Here is a 20,584-nt window from a genome sequence, read left to right on the forward strand (position 1 = left end):
CAAAGAATAATTTAAATATGCACTATAAAAGATTATGGCCGCAAAGTAAATACAAAAAACCCTGTCAATATCTTTAACAAAAGGTAAACTACAATACAATCTGAACACCTGTGAGGAATCATAACCCTTAGGTATAAAAACTATTCAAAAAAAAAATCTAATACCTTAGGAGGAACTAATATGAAGTATGTCAGCTTTTCCATACAGTTTTAACATGAGAACTTTTGGCAGTTGTAACTTAAATCATGTCTCAGAAGTGATTGCATATCATTTAAAAGTGAAAGGAAACAAACCTTTTATTATTACTATCATTTGCTAAATTTCAGAATTTCCTTTTGGGTTAATCAAAAACCAGGAAGATAAAATGAACAAACAATAAGAATTTACATGTGAAAATAATATTAAAGAACTTACTGTTCATTGCCATTGCAATGTAACACACAATGAAAGCAAATTCTGTTTAATTAATTGAATATCACCATTATTTTGGATTTTTTTTTTAAAATGAATTTTGAATGTATTATTTCAGTGACAGAATTATATACCTTTTCATATGAACTGTTCACTGATCCATGGATCATTCTCAGTTTTGGATTATATATAACCTGAATGTATCAGAGCAAGACTAAGCAAGAGACGTCACCTACCAATTTCAGTTGACCTGAACACCTGTAATAAGATGCTGAACATCAATCACTGCCAACCTTCTGCTCTGGTGCATAAACGTCAAACACAAATCAGGAGCAAGTCACAGCAACAATTCCCGGGAGCTCAGAAAGCTGGATGGGTGACTCTGGGCTAGTCACAGCCCAACCCACTTCACAGGATTATTGTTGTGGGGAAAATAGGAGGCATGTCCTATTTTAATATCCCTGTATTAGGTATGTTCACTTGCTTGAGTTTTTTTTAGGTATATGAAAATTGGGATAAAAATATCATCATCATCATCATCAACAACAACAACAACAGGGGAGGGAATTAGCATACAGGCACCTATTGTGTACCTTGCATACAGAGTAGGATGCTAGCAATTCTCAGAACCCCAACTCCATCTACCGTATCCTTATTTAATTTTTTTTTAAAATAAGCTAAACTAGACACAAGAACAGTCCCCCCCCCCCAAAATGCCATCACTTTGCTAAACAAATAATTCCCTCACCACTGTCAAACCATTCACTAAGGCTGCATTACTATTACTATTAGTCTTCTCATCGTTCCTATCACCCATCTCCTCCCACTTATGACTGCAGGACTGTACCTTTGTTGCTTGTATCCTTACGTCTTATGTTGATATTGTTTTCTGATTGCTTATTTGTACCCTATGACTATCATTAAGTGTTGTACCTTATGATTCTTGACAAATGTATCTTTTCATGTCTTTTTATGTACAGTGAGAGCATATGCACCAAAGACAAATTCCTTGTGTGTCCAATCACACTTGGCCAATAAAGAATTCTATTCTAGTCTATTCTAAATCGACCAGGTTCCCACCTCCGCACAAAAACTATCGCCCTACCCATCCTCTGAAAACGGAGGGAATAGGGAGGGCGTAGCCAGGGACAGCGCAAATCCTCCCAGGGCACCGGTCGTCCCGAAGCTCCCTCCCCGGCTTGGGCCAGCCACCCCGCGGAGTCCAGCCGAGCCTGGAATACCTGTGACCCGCGCGTCAGGCCCCGGCCGCTGAGCTGTGCATGCCGAAGCTGGGCCAAGATATTGATGGGCCCTCGCTTTGCTTCACGCCGGCCGAGCGTGCAGGAAACGGGTTCCGCTGCTGGTGATAGCGCCGGCACTGCAGCTCCCGCACCCCCTATGGTGGATGCCATAGTCGCTCTTGCCCCGGCCAGACGCAAACAGGAAGCTTCTCTCCTCTCGGAGCTTTGTTCGGGGACGCCTTCCGGTCGAGGTGGGACGGCGACAGGAAGTGTTCTTTTTTTCCTAAGGGATGATGGGAAATGAGGTCTTTGGCCATAACTAGGTTAAGTACTGTACTGTACTGTACTGTACTGTGCTGTGCCGTATGCTAAGAGAAGGGAATCGCTCTGAGCAACGTCAGCAAAGAGAAAAACGCGGCTGTTATATCCTCTTCCGGAATGAAAGACAGCACTTCAGATTTCGTGTCATCCAAGCTGCCTGGGGTGGGGAGATCAAACTTGATATTCTCTATTCTTTCTTGGGTTTTGTCCTGTCTGTTGCTGATTAGTGGTCGTCCTGATTTTTATCACCCCGATTGAAAGATCTAAAATCCATTCGAGCAGAGATCTTCAAACTTGGCAACTTTAAGACTTGTGGCCTTGTGGAAGTCCACAAGTCTTAAAGTTGCCAAGTTTGAAGACTCCTGCATTAGAGAGTGTCGGTCCTGTTCCCCCAAAGAAGCTTCATATACGAGGAACCAAGACCAGTTCTGCAAGACTATTGTTATTTAAGCTCTTCTCTTTTTATTATTGCTGATTTATTTTTTTAATGAATTATGAACTATGTTTCTGTAGTGTATATTGGAGACGATAACCCTGAGAGCTGTATGCAATGAAATTCCATTTTAATGTATGATTAGTGTACATTCATGACAGTAAAGTTACTAAGTCTAAGTCTATTCATGGCTATTTGGAATGGGGTTTTAAAATTTATGACCCTGAGCTCTTCCTCAGTAGCATGTTGAGTGCCATCCTGCCTTAGAGGCTCATCATTACACACGATATCATTTTATTTTCTATGTGGTTTTTTAAAATAAAAAAATACAGAATCGGTTTATTATTGCCTTCTGTAGTGCAGTATGAAATGAAGTCTTTGCTTTTATCATTACTGATTGTCTGCATCCAGCATCTTCCTGTAATCACTGCTGCTGCTTGCTTGCTGGGATGACTTTCAGGCTTCGGGCAACTTAGCTACGAGTATATTCTTTTGGTATAGAGTCTTGCTGTCTTTTGCTCATCCTTCCCAGGAATATTTCACTTTCACCCCAATGGGACAATATAGCAGGATTTAAGAAAAGTCCCTAGTAAATCCCCCAAATATGCTGAGTAAAGTCAAGCAGAGACCAAGCAATTAAGTCAGTGAAAGCAAGGAGCTGTTGGGTCAGGAGATTCTGGGTGCCGATTTTCAGCAGATGCTTGCCAACTTCGGGCAAGATATAGAACTATGTATAGTATTAAAAGATTCTTTAGGCCATCATTTCCAAACCTTTGCTCTAAACCGACAAATACCATAGAAGCATCTCAATGGCTGAAACTTTTGAGGATCTGACATGAGTCCTTGTTTGGCATGCCATTAACTGAACGGTTGTTGAATGCGTGGTTGTAACACAAAGACTACATATATATGATTAGCAATCATAATTTGAGATATTGAAAAAGGAATTGATCACACTCAGCTTTCTCTTAAAAGCAAGACTTAGAGATAAATGGGCACTCTCAAGATGAGTTCTTGAATTAAATCTTTCCTGTGCAGGTTGCTTTTCTTCCTCCAACCTGTTTTTTTGTGCTTTTCCTACGGTTTTACTTAATGCTCATTTTATACAGCACTCCTTGGGTGAGATGAACAGGGTTTAAATGTGATAATTTGGAAAATGGTGTTTCTACTGCACACCTTCACATTACAATACCATTTCCAGTACTGTAAAGCTCATGTCTTCCATTATACAGCATTTGTAATGATTACTGTATTTTTTGGAGTATAAGATGCACTGGAGTATAAGAGGCACCAAGATTTTGAAGAGGCAAATTTTTTTAAAAAGGAGGTAGGTAAATAGAGGGATAGAGTGTTAGAGAAAGAGAGAGAAATACAGTAGGTAGGGAGAGAGAGTAGGTAGGTTGGTAAGTAGAGGGAGAGAGAAATACAGTAGATAGGTAGGGAGAGAGAGAGAGAGAAAGTAGGTAAGTAGGGAGAGGGAGGGGGAGAGAGAAATACAGTAGGTAGGTAGGGAGAAAGAGTAAGTAGATAGGTAGATGTTTCCAGGTGTATTTATCCATGTGCTGGAGAAGGACATCGCTGACAATCTGCAGCACCTAAGACTTTGTTTCTGCTGGCACAGCACTTGATCAATGTAATTCTCACCAATCAGTTAAAGAGCTTTCCAAAAAGGGGGAAAAAAGTTTTTGCACTCTGCAAACCTCCCCAAAACGGCCCGTTTTTCACAAAAATGAGCCCGTTTTGTTTTAAAAGGCATGAATAGCCTTGTGGGGGCTTGTAGAGTGCTCCTGAAGGGGAGGCAAAAACGAGCAAAAAACGGTCCGTTTTTCGCAAAAAAGGGCTCTTTTTTGTCAAAATAATTGCATGCATAGCCTTATGAAGGCCTACTGGGGGCTGGGGGGGGGGACAACCTGGTTTTTGCTCATTTCTGCCCTCCCCAGCCCCCAGGAGCTCTCTAAAAGCCTCCATAAGGGTATGCACAGCCATTTTGGTGAAGGAGGTGGGGTTTCGGGAGGCAAAAAATGCTGTATTTGATGCTTTTTTTTGAGGAAAAAAGGTGCATCTTATACTCCAAAAATACGGTAATCAGAGTTACTCCTAGTACTAAAGAAGAAACATGAATCACATACAGTAATTTTGCTGAAACATTTGATGGTATCTTTTAGTGTAGAAATAATAACCTCTTTCTTGGATACTCTCCAACATTTTATATATAACACAAAATGAAACCAATATCCCCCCCCCTCAGCTTTTAAATCAGTTACTTCTGAACTACCTCCCATTTCACTTACATCTTTTTTGCTCCAGTCTTAGAGTTTGTTTGCTCAATGATCTTGTAAATTACTTATAAACTTCTTAAACTCACCAAGATTATATTAATGGTTTTACTATACTTAAGAATGAATTAACAATGAAATCATTGCTTAAGAAACTAATTATGGTATATAAACATTTAATTTGGAAAATGGAATTTAGCATCTCTGTATCTGCAGATTTCTTCTAGTTTGATGGGCAAATTGTCAGAATACCTGCATCTTTTCCTGAGCTCACACAGTAGTCTTTGCAACTACATGATTTCAGAAAGGGCACATTTCACTGACAGCATTTAACAACTGACAGTATGTGCTTATTCATGCACACTTAACATCTTGTTTTGTCTTCCAGATCTGGAACTCTTTTCAACCCTACTGAGCATAGTTTGGGATCATCTTAAAATTTATACAAATGGATGAGGCCCATTGTTGACAGTCCTTTAATGGCATTTCATGAAGGAAGAGATCCTAAATCTCACAGATAATCTCTCAATTTGTGCCAAAATATTCGTTCAAAAATTTCAAGAGGTAGATTCTTAGTTATACTAGTCTTAATTGGTCCTTTATATTAATATAAATATAAAATAATAGTACAATGAAAAGGAAAACACAAGTTAATTCTATGTAATTAGAACACCCATAACATAGGAGCTCTTATGATTTTTTTCCCAAAGAAAAACCATCTTAGGTGAACTGCCAATATAAAACATCACATTTCGAATATTTCAGTGTTTGTAGCACTTTCAGCATTCATTTATAATTTAAGCAGGAGACATTGGCCGAAAATATAAAAATAACTTACCAATATTGTGACGTAACAAATGTGAGAATTTAAAAAGACAGTGTTACCTCATACAGAATAAGCACACTCGTGTCTAAAATTTTTAATTGTCAGTAGTAGAAAAGTAAAAATGCAAAAAAGAAAAAAAAAGATTTTTAAATATCTTCCTGCATATGCATGAAGTAACAGCCTAGCAATTTCTTGCAGCCTCTTTAATTTTTTCACCTCTGGCAGCTGCCTGTTTGCTTAAGAGGTGATTTGCAGAGGGGAAAAAAAAAAACCTAATGAAGCTTGTCTACTTATCCTTCCTTCAGTGGGATACCTGTACTGCATTGAAGCCATCTGTTCATTCTGTGCAAAGGAAATCTTTCTGTTCAATTTAGATCTATAACTGACCCAAAGGTGCTTTTTCAGGAGGCCACTGGACTTTGTTTTGTTTTTTTTCTTTTGAAGACGTTTCGCTTCTCATCCAAGAAATTCCTTCAGCTCTGACAGGATAGTGGGGAATGGAAGGATTTATATTCCTTGCAGGCAGCTGGTCATCAGCATCCTTTTAGAGGATCATTGAAGCACTTGGGAGGTTTATGTGTATCCTCAGAAAACCTGAATAGTGCTCCCGGTTCCTGTAATCTGCAGTTTTTCCTCTGGAAATCCATTCCTATTTCCAGAGGAAAAAAGTGTAGACCACAGGAATCATTTCGACTACTCAGGTGACCCCGAAGACACAGATAAACTTCCAAGTGTTTCAACAACCGTCTAGAACAGTGTTTCTCAACCTTGGCAACTTGAAGATGTCCGGACTTCAACTCCCAGAATTCCCCAGCCAGTTGAAGTCCGGACATCTTCAAGTTGCCAAGGTTGAGAAACACTGCTCTAAAAGGATGCAAATGACCAGCTGTCTGCAAGGAATATAAATCCTTCCATTCCCCACTATCCTGTCAGAGCTGAAGAAGCTTCTTGGATGAGAAGCGAAATGTCTTCAAAAGAAAAAAAAAAAACAAAGTCCAGTTGCCTTCTGAAAAAACACCTTTGGGACAACCATGACCTGGACGACTGAGAATCTCTACAGATCCATAATTGTCTGCGCATCACTGAAAGAACATCCTTGCTATCATATTCCTCAAATGTTATTGAAGTAGCCCAGGATAAATGTCACATCTTGCAGTACTCCCAATCACCCAGACATCTTTGCCTTTTATTTCCCTTGGTTTTGAAAAATATTGGAAAACAAGGAATGCAGGAGGAATCAGGGCCTAGTAACATCAGAAAACACTGTCACTAATTTTTCATTTTCAAATACTTTTGCTTTCCAAAGTGGATCCACGTCAACCAAATGTATCCTGCTTTGAGAAACTACAGATTCATGCGGCATGATGCTGTGTATTCCCAGAGAAACTGCGACCAAAATGCAAATAAAATTCAAGTTTACTGATTTCAAGACATCTGAATTTCAGCAAAGAAATCATGCATTGTCAAAGAAAACCTGTCCCATAACAGCTAGTTTTGAGTTGAATGACTGACTGGGGCAACTCAGTAATGGGACCATCCTTTTTTCTTTCTGCCCTGAGCCTCCTTGTCTCTCGTAATCTTCAGAGGAAGTATCAGTATAATCTTTTTGTCCTTTTCCCATTTTACCTGAAGTCCTTGTAAAAGCAAACTTCTTACTCTTGTTCAAAGAATAGAATTCCCTCATTAAATTTTCAACCTCCCATTGTTCTTCTTTTTGATTCCGGCAACAGTGCAGCGCAGCAGGATCTATAGGATGGGCTTCTGTGTTGAAAATATATCCCCCAGCATCAAGAATACATTCTCCATACGGTGTTGGTAAGACATCAAAGGATGATCCATTGTTATGAATGAAGTTGTCACGGTCAAACAGTAGATACAGATATTTCACTGTTTCAGCCAAGAAGAAGGACTCCATACGGTTATCTAATCTGTGATCTCTTAAGTCTTTGATCTTAAAAAAATAAAAGCAAAGAAGTGGTTATGCTGAGATGTGAAAACGTGCCATATGGCACTAACATCTTACCAATTGACTGAAGCTGGATTAATGGCAAACTTCTGGGACAATTCTGGTATTTCTACAGTAGAATCAGAATTCCAATTGCTTATGTACTATAGAAGAAACAAGAAGATGCTTTTGCTGGCAACAAGGAAGACTTGCAAGGAATAAACTGACCCAACAGCAACAAAGATGATTAGGGGACTGGAGACTAAAACATATGAAGAACGGTTGCAGGAACTGGGTATGTTTATCTTAAGAGAAAGAAGGACTAGGGGAGACATGATAGCAGTGTTCCAATATCTCAGGGGTTGCCACAAAGAAGAGGGAGTCAAACTATTCTCCAAGGCACCTGAGGGTAGAACAAGAAGCAATGGGTGGAAACTAATCAAGGAGAGAAGCAACTTAGAACTGAGGAGAAATTTCCTGACAGTTAGAACAATTAATCAGTGGAACAGCTTGCCTCCAGAAGTTGTGAATGCCCCAACACTGGAAGTCTTTAAGAAGATGTTGGATAGCCATCTGTCTGAAACGGTATAGGGTTTCCTGCCTAGGCAGGGGGTTGGACTAGAAGACCTCCAAGGTCCCTTCCAACTCTACTATTGTATTGTATTGTACCCCCAATATTCCCACAAACAAAAAAAGTTTGGAAGAAACACTTAACTGTTGCAAAGCCACATTCAACTTTGCTGATTTTTTCTATTGACTCCACCACATCTCTGCCCAGCTCCAAAAGTGTTGGATCTTGTGTAGCTCGATACAGATACATTGCACTCTCTATTAGTTCTGCAAAGCCACAGACAAAAGAAATGAAAGTTACTTTCCTGACTATGTACTGAATATAATGAATATGATAGCCAGTTTGGTATAGTGGTTAAAGAGCTGGCCTAGAAACCAGGAGATTGTGAGTTCTAGTACTGCCTTAGAGGCATGAAAGCTGGTTGGATGGCGACTTTGAGGTAGTTAGTCTTTCTCAGCCCAACTCACCTCATAGAATTATTTTTGTGGGGAAAACAGGATGAGGACCAGTACCATGCACATTTGCTGCTTTGAGTTACTTGTAAAGTAGTAAAAGCGGGATTAAAAAAAAACTCTAAATAACAACAGTATATAATGTCCAAAATGCTAATTGCTCAGTCTTATAAACACAGTTCAACACAAAATTGAAGAGCACCCGGAGGCTTCGGCTGGTCCAGAATGCGGCCGCGTGGGTTGTCATGGGGGTACCTAAGTGCTCCCATGTTACACCCCTTTAGGCGGCCTGCACTGGTTGCCGGTTGTTTTCCGGGTGCGATTCAAGGTATTAATTATGACCTTTAAAGTGCTCCATGGCTTAGGCCCAGGGTACCTGCGAGACCACCTACCGCCACCAGTAGCCTCCCACCGTCCAGTACGATCCCACAGAGTTGGCCTCCTCAGGGTGCCGTCGGCCAGACAGTGTCGGCTGGTGACCCCCAGGGGGAGAGCCTTCTCTGTGGGAGCACATTCCCTCTGGAATGAGCTGCCCCCGGAGCTTCACATAATCCCCGACCTCCGGTCCTTCTGACGCGCCCTAAAAGTTGGCTTTTCCAGCAAGCCGGCCTGGCCTGTTAATTTTAACTTATTTTAAATGTATTGACCTTTAAATTCGGTTTGTTTTTTTGGATATGTATTTAATTTTTTTTTAACTTTTGAGATGTGTGTTTTTTTAATGTTGTACGCCGCCCTGAGTCCTTTTGGAAAAGGGCGGCATATAAATCCAAATAAGCAAACAAACAAACAAAATTCTTCAATATAGTGCTTTCTTACTAGCTAAAGCTTGATACAAAGGAGCACATTTTCATTTATGCCCATTTCACCGGTTATTCAGTATAAGTGAAAAGCTGTTGTTTAGCTACCTTGAGCCAGATGAGAATAAATCTGTTTGAGCCATTTGGGCTTTGCTCACTTGGCATTCTATACATTTGATAGGAAAATTTTTTTTTTTAAAAAAAAAGATTTTTTATTTTTATTCTCTTATATATAGTTACAAATATACATTCACATAGTTATTGTTCTTATTTATCTTTATCACTTTTACATATTTGTTTTTCCAGCTAAAAGGTTAAAATATACATTTTGAGTTGCTTTGCTTACCATCCCATACATCTATTTTGTATTATCACCACCCTATTTTTTTTCTTTTCACCCTCTCTCTCTTCTCTACTTCCTTCCTTCCTCCTCTCTCTTTCATTCTTCCCTTGCCTCTCTCCTACTCCTCTCTTCCTCTTCCTCCCCTCTCTCCTTCTCTTTCTAGCCCTTCTCTCCTTCCTTCTCCTTTCCTCGCTTCTCCTCTCCTGCTCTCTTCCTTTTCTTTGATAGAAAAATTCTTTGGGCCACTTAAAAGCAAAGTATAGCATCAATACTATGGGCTAAGCCAAATCAGGTTAATACTCTATGGGGATTTCCCCAGGAATTCCAGAGCTATTGACTAGATTGATAAAATAAAATAAACATTCTGGAAGAAGGTAGTAACAAAGGATTTCCACATTGCTGCCAAAAATGTCCACATTGTCAGCAAGAAGTTGAGGCTGTTTTGAGGAAGACTTGTCTTTTTACTGTAAGAGAATATATTTCTAATATGTTCATATTTACCAGGTCGAAGGGGGTATCCCTCACGCTTTTCCACTGTGTAGCCCTGAGGGATATTGTAGAACTCAGGCAGCCCACCAAACTGCTTCCAAACAGTGTAATAATTGAGAAATGTTCGCATTGCACTATCTATGTCTCCAATAAGGCTCTGGAAAAAAACAATTATGTAATATGTATTTTTTCCTTTAGCAAATAAAGCTACACATTACGATCTCCTTAGATGATGAATGATGGCATTGGAAAGCAAGTTATGATTTTTAAAAACTGTCGAAAGACATACTTAGACATTTGGGTTTAACAGCTTTTTAAAAATAATTTACTTCTATCCAACAATACTTCCACTGGATTCTTCATGAGAAAAGCAGGGCACACTTTGGTAGAAAGACAACAGACATCTGCATTATAATTGTAAAATTAAAATTATACTTAGTATTTATTCTTAAAATGAGATTACTCAACTTATATTTAGAACACAATCTACAGCATTAGACACTTACTCTAATAAAAATTATACATATATATTTTAGCTATGCTAATGAAGTTTAGAGCAATTGTTACCTGTAAGCCAGGCCAGAAAGCCTCCAAAGATTGAAAAACTGGCATCGAGACAGTTCCTTTATACATTTGGACCCACAGATACCAATCATCAAATTTTGTGTAGTTTTTTATAGCTTTATTATAATCTAGAGTGAAAGGAAAGGTAAAAACCAATGACAAGTATTGAGTAAGAAATTAAGTTTCTAATTTCTATTTGAATTTCTAGGAACATTTAATAAATAAATATTTTATTATACATCTTTTCAATGTATCTTATGATAAAATGGAATCTACATTAAATATTTGATGTGCAATCTTCCTCTTATGCTTAAACAAAAGAACAGTAGCATAAAGAGGGTCCAAAATTAGTATAAAATCTGCTCACTAACCAGACATTTTCAGGACAGATGCTATTCCAGGAAGGAGAGGACAAAACATAAACTATCTTTAAAGCTGATATATGTAAGCAAGATTGGGTTAAGTACAGTTACATAGTGAATGTAATTATTTATCTCACTGAGGTTTATGTACATAAATCTTAGCGAAGGTATCTTGCAAGAGGCTAAGGCACAATGTAAACACTGAATATTTAAAAGGCTTAGATGGCCAATAATTGAAGATAGGAGAAGAAGAAAATGCCATCTGATTTTGAGTGACTGAAGGAGAAGACATAATGACTGGGTAAGGAATAATGAGAAACATATAAAGGAGGTATTCTTTTCCTAGAATTTTTGTCTTTGGTTTCTTATTCCATACTAAGTATATTGCACTAAAAATAACTTGAAGTACACATTGCATAACCATAGGAACTCACCTAGAAACATGGACATCAGCTCCTCATCCTGCAGCAGAATGGCCCCTTTAACAAGGTATTCAAAGTAGGAATCTACTCCTGCTCCAATCCCAGCATCTTGGGCTACCCATTTGGCAGTAATAACATCAATGTGATTACCTACCTGAAGGAAAAACTCAGTTATTAAAGGTTTGGGTAAGATTAACATGGTCTTGCATTTCCTTTCCATTCAGCAAAAGTTGTATTTTGCTAATCAATGGAAGCTTAAAAAATAGTATCTAATATGCAATACAAATAATTCACTTGTAGCCCTTTAAACAGCATTTTCATTGCGCCATTGTAATTCTTAAGAATTAAATCTTGGTTTAGAATCTTCAGTTTGGGATACTCACCAAGCCAATATCAGAACGATTTTTCCAGAGGGTTTTAAGAGCCCTTCTGGCAACTTCTTCAAATACTGTGTCCCCTGTAAGATAACTTAAGGTAGCAAATTCCACTATAAATGTACCAATCCCAGCAGTACAAGTAACTGGTGTCTCTCCTGGATTTACTCCATGTAGTAAATTCACTGTTCCATATGGCATTCCAGTTGGAGTCTGAAAGGCTTCAAAACAAAGTTTTGAATATTATTAAATATTTACAGGGCTTGAAAAGGTATTATCAAGACCAACTTTCTACCCTATGACATAATTAAATGCACCATGGTATGTTTTATAAAGCCAACACATTGGCCCAAAATATACAGGCTGCTATTAATCAAGGCAATATGCACTCTATGTTTTCACAGACGTGCCAACTTTTAGTAACTTTTTCCAGTATATTGAGGGCCACAATTCTTGATTTTCAAATAATGAGATGGCCATCTCTTTCCATTTGGCATCCAGTGTGTGTCACTGCGTTAAATGTTTGCTAGTCGAACTGAACTGAATAGTTACTGAAAGAGTTACTGCGCAGGTCATAAGCCTTATCTGACAATGATTTATTGCACATGCTTAACATGTTTATATACATCACACATTCCAGAGACTTCTTCCCTTTTTGATCTTTGTCCATCTGCCAGGAAACTGCTTTTGCCAAAATGTAACAATTAGATAGATTTGTTTTATTTTCTTATTTTATTATTTTTGTATTAAAGCTTGTTTTTAATTAGAATATGTTTCCGGGATTTTATTTTATTTTTCGCTTATAGAAGATATGCCTGTTTGGAAAAGCCGCGGTCTAAGCCTCACTAGTTCAGGGTGAAATTTTTCCCCTGACACAGTGAACCACTGGGAAGCTTTAGGAGTTTCTGGTATGTTACTTACAACTCTATATTCTATGCATGTAGCCTACTATGCCCCCCCCCCCCCCGCACATAATAGGGGGCACAAGAAACGATAAGCTTCAGCAAGAATGCTCACCTGGCAAAAGTTTTCGAGCAGCATCCTCTGCCATCCTTAAGAGGGGGCCAGAGCACGGCCATCCTGCTTCTACTTTAACACCTGCCTTCTTTGACAGCAAATGAGCAGATAAGAGACCACCAACCACTGCAAAATACAGATCAAGGTTATTTACAAGCAGTGGATTGTGCCAAGGACAAAGGATATACATACAGCTGCCCTTTAGTTTTGTCAGGGCATATTCGAATGAACCAAAGAAATAGTGAGGCCTGCAAATGTCCCTTGCTTTTCAATAAAGATAGAAGAGCAAGGCATTCAATTCTACTTCTCTGAGGTGATGCTATAACTTTTAACTCAGCAACAATTTTTCATTTGATCACTGCAGAGGATTTTTTTTAATGAAAAAAATTGAGATTTCATTATGTTTATTCAAAAGCCATAAATGAAGAACAAGCATTTTGAAAAATCAGACAAAGTTAAAAGCAATTTACTACTTTATAACATTTCTATCAAGCCCCCTTCCCTAATTTGGTATCTTCCATATGTGCTGGAATTTTACTCCCATAATCAATAGCTGTGCTGGCTAACGATTATGGAAATTGAATCTAAAATATCTGATAGCCACCAAGTTTGAGAAGGCTGCTGGATGTTTATGGTAGGCAATGAAACTGTGCTCTTGTTAGTTAGGGAAGTTTTAGAATCTTCTTTTAGAATCTATATTGCAAATCAGAGATAATCCATATTATTTTGCAAGATTCTTTGCCAACTCACCTCTGATATTGGTTTCAAAGACCGAAGCATTTACATCAATATCAAAATTTATGCCCTCCTGCAACACACCAACAACTCTCTGGAATTCAGAGACATTCCCCAAAATCTGGAAAAAAAAAGATTTGTAAGACATAAATCTTATTAAAGGATGAGAAGAAAACATTACAAGATACAAACACGCACAGCCATAATCCACATTTTCATACTCAGGGATTGAATGTGACATCTAACTCTTTCATGCTTTCAAGACACAAACCATCAAGATGTATGGAAAATGCATCATTCTTAATCTCCCAAATGGAGAAACAGAAACAACAAGCATGGAGAACAAAAGCTGTTCTTTGCTATCTACCCAAGGATATGTGTAGAAAATGAATGAATGAAAAATGAAGTTATTATCAATACTTACTAGCAGTGTATCCAGGGCATCAATCAATGTGAGAGAAAAACTGAAAAAGAAACCATGAGGGGGAAAAAAAACAATGGTATGAGGGAAGGGGACATGTCAACCAAGTAACATGTTACACACACATTTTAATCTTAACTATGTCAGAAAAAAATCCACGTTGTTGCATTAATAAATTTTAAACCGTTTTGATATGCTCAACTTTCCAAATAAGAAGAGACTTCCGGTTCTGGCGGCTACGGCGACAGGCAAGCCTTTGCCTGCTCCCGCTCTCCCGGTGGGCTTCCCCCGCTTCTGGGGGGGCACAGGACGCCCCGGAGAGGCGTCCTGCCGAGGGAACGGCTTGCGGAGGGTCCTGGCGTCGGCAGCGGCTGGCGGGGGCTTCTCCGCTTCGTTCTAGGCACCGGGGAGCAGTATCGGAGGGCGCCCGTGTGCGCGCGTCTCGCCCCATGCCGATCGGAGAATACACTTCTGAATGAAGCAGCGGCGGTGTGGTGAGAGGCTTCCCTTCTCCATTCCCTCTCTTTTGAATTAATGGACTTTTCAGCCTTTTTTTAAACAAAGTTTCTTTCGGACTTTTGCTGGAGGTGCGGCTAGAGGGAGGGGGATTTCCCCCCCCCCTTGGACAAGCGGCTTGAAAAGATTTTGCTCTCGCCCCCAGGGGAAGGAGGGAGGGGGAGAGCCAACTAATGATGCCTCACCCCTATAAAAGTGACTTTCCTTGGACTTAGATCCAGAACTTATGGGTGAACTGAGAATTTTCTGAACTTTTAAAAGTTTGCTATGCCTCTGAGCCCAAAACTGGCAGGGCAAGATGGCACACTTCCGTTGTCTTTGTGAACTGTGAAATTTGACTCCACCTTCAAAATTCAGGCTTCCGGTCTTTGTCTCCGAGCCACCCAGAGGAATCTCTTGTGGATTGTGATTCCTTGAACCCTTTGGAGAAAAAAAACTTTCACCTATTGCTAGAGTTACTAAAGAAATTCCCATCTGTCTGGATTCTCTGTCTCCTGGACTCGTCTGCCTGCTCTTCTTCTCCAGCTGCCCAGTCTCTACAGTGATTGATTCCTTTGCTTTCCAAACCATGTCTCCAAAAAGACCACCTCCTGGAAAACCTGGTTTTGCTACTTCTGCTCCAACATCTGCAACATCTAGCCCAGCCACACAGTCAAAGATAACAGAATTGATGCAACCCAAGACTACAGAGATAGACTTTCAACAAATGCTCCAACAAATTTTACAGGGCCAAGAGGAAATTAAGAAACAGCTAAGGGAAATGAAAGATGAAATCAAAGAAAATCAAGTGCAAATCTATAAGAACTCACAGAGACTGGACGTTGTGGAGGGTGGGGTGGCGGAGGCGAGAGGGGGGGTTGAGGCCTTGCAGAGGGGAAACAAAGAACTTGATACCCAACAAATGAAAACAGATTTTGAGAGAATGTCCTTCTATCTTAGATTCCAAAATGTAATAGAAACAGATGGGGAAAATATAAGGGACATAATGACCAATATTTTAGCTGAATACATACACAAAGATAAACAACAGATGGAATGGGAGATAGATCTGGCTTATAGAGTGAACTCAGTATATGCCAGAACACACAATGTGCCCAGGGAGGTTCATATTAGATTCCTTAGGAAAAGCACAAGAGATGAAATTCTGGGTGTGCAAAGGGGGCAAACACTCACATACCATGATAGGGAGATAACCATTCTAAAACAGATTCCCAAAAAAATTAGGGAGAAAAGGAAAAATTATTCGCAATTGGCGAATAAATTATACCAGAAGGGGGTGTGGTTTAGATGGTTGATGCCTGAAGGTATGCTGATATTCTGGGAGGAGAAAAGAATTAGAATTAACACACCCATAGAGGCACAGGCCTTTATGGAAAAAAACAAAGCGAACCTAGAAAAAACAGAAGATACCACAATGGTCACACAGGACACGGGAGGGGCCGGAGCTCTGCCAGCAGGGGGAGAAGGGGCAATACCAAGAAAGCTCAGATCACAAAAATGAATAAGAAAGCCACAATGTTATAAACAAACCGAAAGTAATAATGAAATTATATCTAGATTATATATTATAACAATATAAGCTGACTGAAAAAATTTTTTTTTCTAGAATTAATATGCTGATCTTTTATGACTATGGATTAATGCTTGATATATGGATGTAACCTATGAGATTGGAGGGAGGGGGCCTCTGTCACACTTGCTACTGCCAAAATCTGTAACCATTCCATTTACCCTTTTCCCTATAAATGTTTTAAAAAAACCAATAAAACTTTTTTTTTCAAAAAAAAACTTTCCAAATAAGAAATCATAGAGCCATTTCTCTGAGATTACATCACAATACAAGTATATTTTTACAAATAACGTTCATGTATCAAAGTACATACTTGAAGTTGTTGTTAATACAGGTGGACTCATATTATAAACAAATACTATAGATTCACTGCACATAAAACTGGAATAACTGGCTTGGACACTTAGGTGTCCATGACAGGATTAAAAGGCCTTTACATAATGAATGTTGTTCTGTGTCATATTCACAGATTATCTCAGCCACCCAGGCTGCTTCTGCTTCATTGGATTTATATACCCATCTTTCTTTCAGAACCCTGTATAATCCTATAGAAAGGGCATATGTAATAGCGTCTCCAATTTTCCCCCAAATATCCTGTGAGGGAGGTTAGCCTGAGAGAGTGAATGGCAAGGTCAAATAGTAAGCTTCCATGCGTGAGGGTGGATTTAAAACCTGGGTGTTTCTAATCCATTCCACAGGAGTAGCTTTTCATAGCTGAAGCTATACAACTACTATTAATGAGATGTTGTCTTGTTTTCATTGCAGTTCTAGGCAGTTTGTGGCTAAATATCAGCTTCCCCTAACCTAGATGTTTTCTAAGTGTGGGAACTTTGACTTTCAGGATTCTGCAGGCAACATAGTTGTTGCTAAAAACCTTTGGAACTGAAATCTATAAATGTGTCCAGATTGAGACAGGTTAGTCAATTTTCTCTGAGAAGATGTGAATATGTTGTTTTCTCTGCCACAAGCTCCAATTTCTTTTGTATAGGAATATAGCCTGAGAACCACCTATGGCCCCCACAAAGGAAAATGATTAGACAGACCAATGAGATTACTTAATTTAACATGCATGCAATTTAAAAGTAAATATGCCTTTTGGCTTGACAAAATTATGGACCCCTGTCTTAGTAAGTTGAGATGTTCTGTAGCAAGCTGCTACTTCAAAATTTCATAAGTGATCAATGATATTGATTTCCCAGTACCTTCCCCAAGTGTCTTGCCCATCACATGTCAAAGGACGCAGCTCATCGTAGGGAAAGGCATTTACCAGATAGTTATCATAAGCATGATAAAACATAGACTTGACTCGGTCTCTAAGGAAGAAAAGAAAGATATAATTGTAACTTTACTGAACATGACTAATATGAAACATTGTTTTCCCTCAAAATGCTAGCATACTTTCAGTGTTTCTAAGGACTTCATACTTAAAGACCAATTCAAATATAAAAGTCTACCACCTTAAATGCATAACATAAATATTGTATGTAGTGAACAGTGTTTCAAACATTGCTATTCCTCATCATCTCATGTCATATCACAAAACTAAGGGTAATGAAGTATTTTTCAGGACTACATTTAAATCAGAGATTCAGACACAATTGACACACAAATGAGGTTGTTGAGAGGATAGCTACTCAAAGTGGAAGAGAAAGACACCTAAAGATGAGTTACAAGCCTTCTTTATAGATTTATGCAAGTTATCCCTTCATTTGATATATTACAATAAAAATACAATCACCATGCAAATTGATACATGTATTGGAATGTATACAAGGGATTGGACAGGATGAATTATTTCTGCTATATGACATGTCTTTTAAATTCACAATTTCATTAACTTTTTAGCATTGTTACATTTAATGCACCTTAATTGTTTATTCAACAAATTATAACAGAGACTCAGTAGGAATTATTTGATATAAAACAACATTGATGTAGTAAGTACCCCCTATTAAGCTTCTCCTAGAATGAATTCAACTCTTAAAATAGTGTTTGCTGCAAGATGTAAAACAGTTGTCACTTGGATGTGGCAACTCCATTCATAGCAAAAATGAAAATAACTTAACTCCATTCATGAGCCAGAAATCAAGCAAGTTACCAACATCTATTTCCTAACCAAAAACAACTCTGGTTCAGTAGAAAAAGCTGGGATTATAGGGGTAACAAAAAGGAATGCATTTGTCATTGAACTAAACAGTAGCTTAATATTATAAGAGTTCCTAATTTATTTATTTATTGAATTTATATTGCTGCCTATTGGTAGATGGGATAGTTATATAGGTTTACATAGTAAACATAATTACTTTATATACCAGTTTTTCTCCCCCCAATACCAATTTTATTAAAGGAAACATTTAACTTAATAACATAATTTCAATATCAAATCACTAAATTGGAAAAAATACTAAGGACATTTTTAAACAGGAAAAAAAAATACTGTGGCAAATTATATCTCAAAGGCCTGCATGAACAAACATGTTTTTGTCATTTAAAATTCCACAAGGGGAATAGCTACGCTTCTCTTGGGACTGAGTCCCACAGTTAAGATTCCCTCATCACAGAGATCTGGTCTTCCTGTATCATGAAATATCAGATATGGTCTGCTGGATGGAAGCAAAAGTTACTGTTATCTCTTTGTTGCCATATGTTAGTTGTATGAATTTTTGAAGTTCCTCTCTAGTAATCCTGTTATGAATTACTCATGTTGGTGGGGTAATTTCCTTGCCCATTTTAAAGCAAAACATGCTTTTAACCAGCAAGGAAAAATAAGCTTTGCCCATCAGATAGGAAAACACTTTATGATAGAATAGAATCTTAGCATTACAGGTAGTCCTCGAGTTACAACCAAAATTGAGCCCAAAATGTTGCTAAGTGAATATTTGTTGAGTGAGTTTTACCCCATTTTACAACTTTTCTTGCCACGGTTGTTAAGTGAATCATTGCATTTGGTAAGTTAATGAAGTGAATCTGGATTCCTCATTGACTTTGCTTGTCAGAAGGTCGCAAAAGGTGATCACATGACCCCAGGATACTGCAACTGTCATAAACACGAACCAGTTGCCAAGCGTCTGAATTTTGATCACGACCATGGGGATATTGCAATGGACATGTGTGAAAAAACGGTCATAAGTCACTTTTTTCAGGGTCCTTGTAACTTTGAATGGTCACCAAATGAACTGTTGTAAGCCGAGGACTACCTGTATTATATCTTTTCTCCTCTTTTTTTTTCTTCCTTTCTTAATTTTTACTTGGATTTTAAATTTGTAAACCTTAAAGTCTCCGTCAGTATCCTGCCAGAAGACAATGTATTCTAGACATTAAAGTTTCAGAAGACAAAATTAGATTTTAGGCCAAAAAAAAAAAAGGTTTTCACTGAATTGCAGCAGTATGACAGGCTTGCTTTCATTTACACTTGTAAGCCTCCTGGGATTTTTTTTTCTGGTCCTCTCCACCTGGTTGACTCTCTGAAAAGAGCTTTTCCCCAGTTTTTTAAAAAAAGGCTTTTGCGTCGTCACCTTTCTATCAGAATTAATCAACGGCCCGCTCCCCTCTTTGCAATATTGATTTCATTCCCTCTGTAAGGGCGCTCACACACCTTTCTTTGCAACTTCAGAGAAACAGCCGGGGAATTTGCACACGTGAAAGTTCTGCAGGTCCATCTTTGCCCTTCAACAGAGGCGCCAAGGAGCTTTAGAGGTCAAATCCCGCCTGCCTTAAAGCCGAAAGGGTAACTCAGGGAGGCCCGCTGCGCCTTCTCCGAGACGGATGGGGAAGCAGAGCTCTTGAACCCAGGACCCCCGTCCGGCTCACCTGTAGTAGTTGACGTCGACCTCTTTCCCGGCGGCAAGGGAGGGTTGCCCAGGCGAGTGCAGCACCCACAACAAGAACCAGCCCAGCGAGTGGAGTGAGCGCAGCATCTACGAAGCGTTCGCTACCGGGGCTTCCCAATGCACCGCTCGGCAGCCATCTAGAGAGGGACCGCGCACTCACTTCCGGGTTCCGCCTCCGTCCTTGGCCAAACCCCCAGTGCGCTCCAATCAGGAGCATTGGCGTAGTCAGCGCTGGCGTTAGTGACGACGTACGATGAAAGGATTGGTTGCTCTGTTACTCTGGCAATGCGGCTGCGCGAGAGGAGCTTGTGCTCCAGCTGCTTAGTTTCAAGGGGTCTTTGGTGCTCTCTGAGCTTGCTGGTTTCCTTGAAGACGTTTCGTTATTTAAACTAGGCAACATCATCAGTGCTAGATGTTATCAGTGTCTGAATCAGAAAAAAATCGGTTGCTTAAAAATAATGTCATGTTTTACTGCAGCAGATAACTGTGTGTGTATTGCATGCCAGGTATGAAGAACTGCATTTTGACTATTAAAAGTTTTGCTTACTAAAGATCACAAGCATCACCATAATCAGTTGAGGGTCAGTAGATAAGCAAGGAAACCTTGATTTTATTAGTTGAATTTCAATCCTGGGATGATAATGAATCTGAAATGCTACCGTGATTTG

General features: G+C 39.1%; 2 protein-coding genes across 3 annotated transcripts in view; both read right to left on the bottom strand.

The window, feature by feature from the left end:
• TRPC4AP (transient receptor potential cation channel subfamily C member 4 associated protein) overlaps window positions 1-1,901 on the bottom strand; it is a 38,230-nt gene extending 36,329 nt beyond the window's left edge. Inside the window, exon 1 of the mRNA XM_081948062.1 lies at window positions 1,653-1,901. Coding sequence (XP_081804188.1) covers window positions 1,653-1,823 — 171 coding nt within the window. The 5' untranslated portion in view covers window positions 1,824-1,901. The remainder of the gene's footprint in view (window positions 1-1,652) is intronic.
• A 5,005-nt stretch (window positions 1,902-6,906) lies between these two features.
• On the bottom strand, window positions 6,907-20,099 carry LOC309389547 (ER degradation-enhancing alpha-mannosidase-like protein 2). Of its 2 annotated transcripts, none has more exons than XM_081948063.1 (11): window positions 19,897-20,099; window positions 17,289-17,399; window positions 14,004-14,043; window positions 13,595-13,700; window positions 12,845-12,970; window positions 11,837-12,048; window positions 11,466-11,607; window positions 10,673-10,797; window positions 10,118-10,262; window positions 8,169-8,290; window positions 6,907-7,459 (listed from the first exon to the last, which is right to left on the bottom strand). In XM_081948063.1, exons 1-11 carry the CDS (start codon window positions 20,001-20,003, stop codon window positions 6,962-6,964), a joined length of 1,734 nt encoding a protein of 577 aa, XP_081804189.1. In that variant the 5' UTR covers window positions 20,004-20,099; the 3' UTR covers window positions 6,907-6,961. The 2 variants fall into 2 exon arrangements, with proteins under 2 accessions (XP_081804189.1, XP_081804190.1); XM_081948064.1 differs by lacking the exon at window positions 19,897-20,099 and adding an exon at window positions 19,682-19,824.
• Window positions 20,100-20,584: the final 485 nt, after the last annotated feature.

Source organism: Natrix helvetica (assembly GCF_964273705.1).
Source record: "Natrix helvetica genome assembly, chromosome: 3".
Lineage (NCBI taxonomy): Eukaryota > Metazoa > Chordata > Lepidosauria > Squamata > Natricidae > Natrix > Natrix helvetica.

Bases quoted from the DNA above. Each gene is read 5' to 3' on its own strand.
- LOC309389547 (XM_081948063.1), bottom strand. From the start codon at position 20,003: ATGCTGCGCTCACTCCACTCGCTGGGCTGGTTCTTGTTGTGGGTGCTG. The intron at 17,400-19,896 runs GTGAGCCGGACG...TTTCTTCCTTAG, and splicing joins GTCGACGTCAACTACTACAG to AGACCGAGTCAAGTCTATGT. The intron at 10,263-10,672 runs GTAACAATTGCT...GTTTTTTTCCAG, and splicing joins CTTTCTGGCCTGGCTTACAG to AGCCTTATTGGAGACATAGA.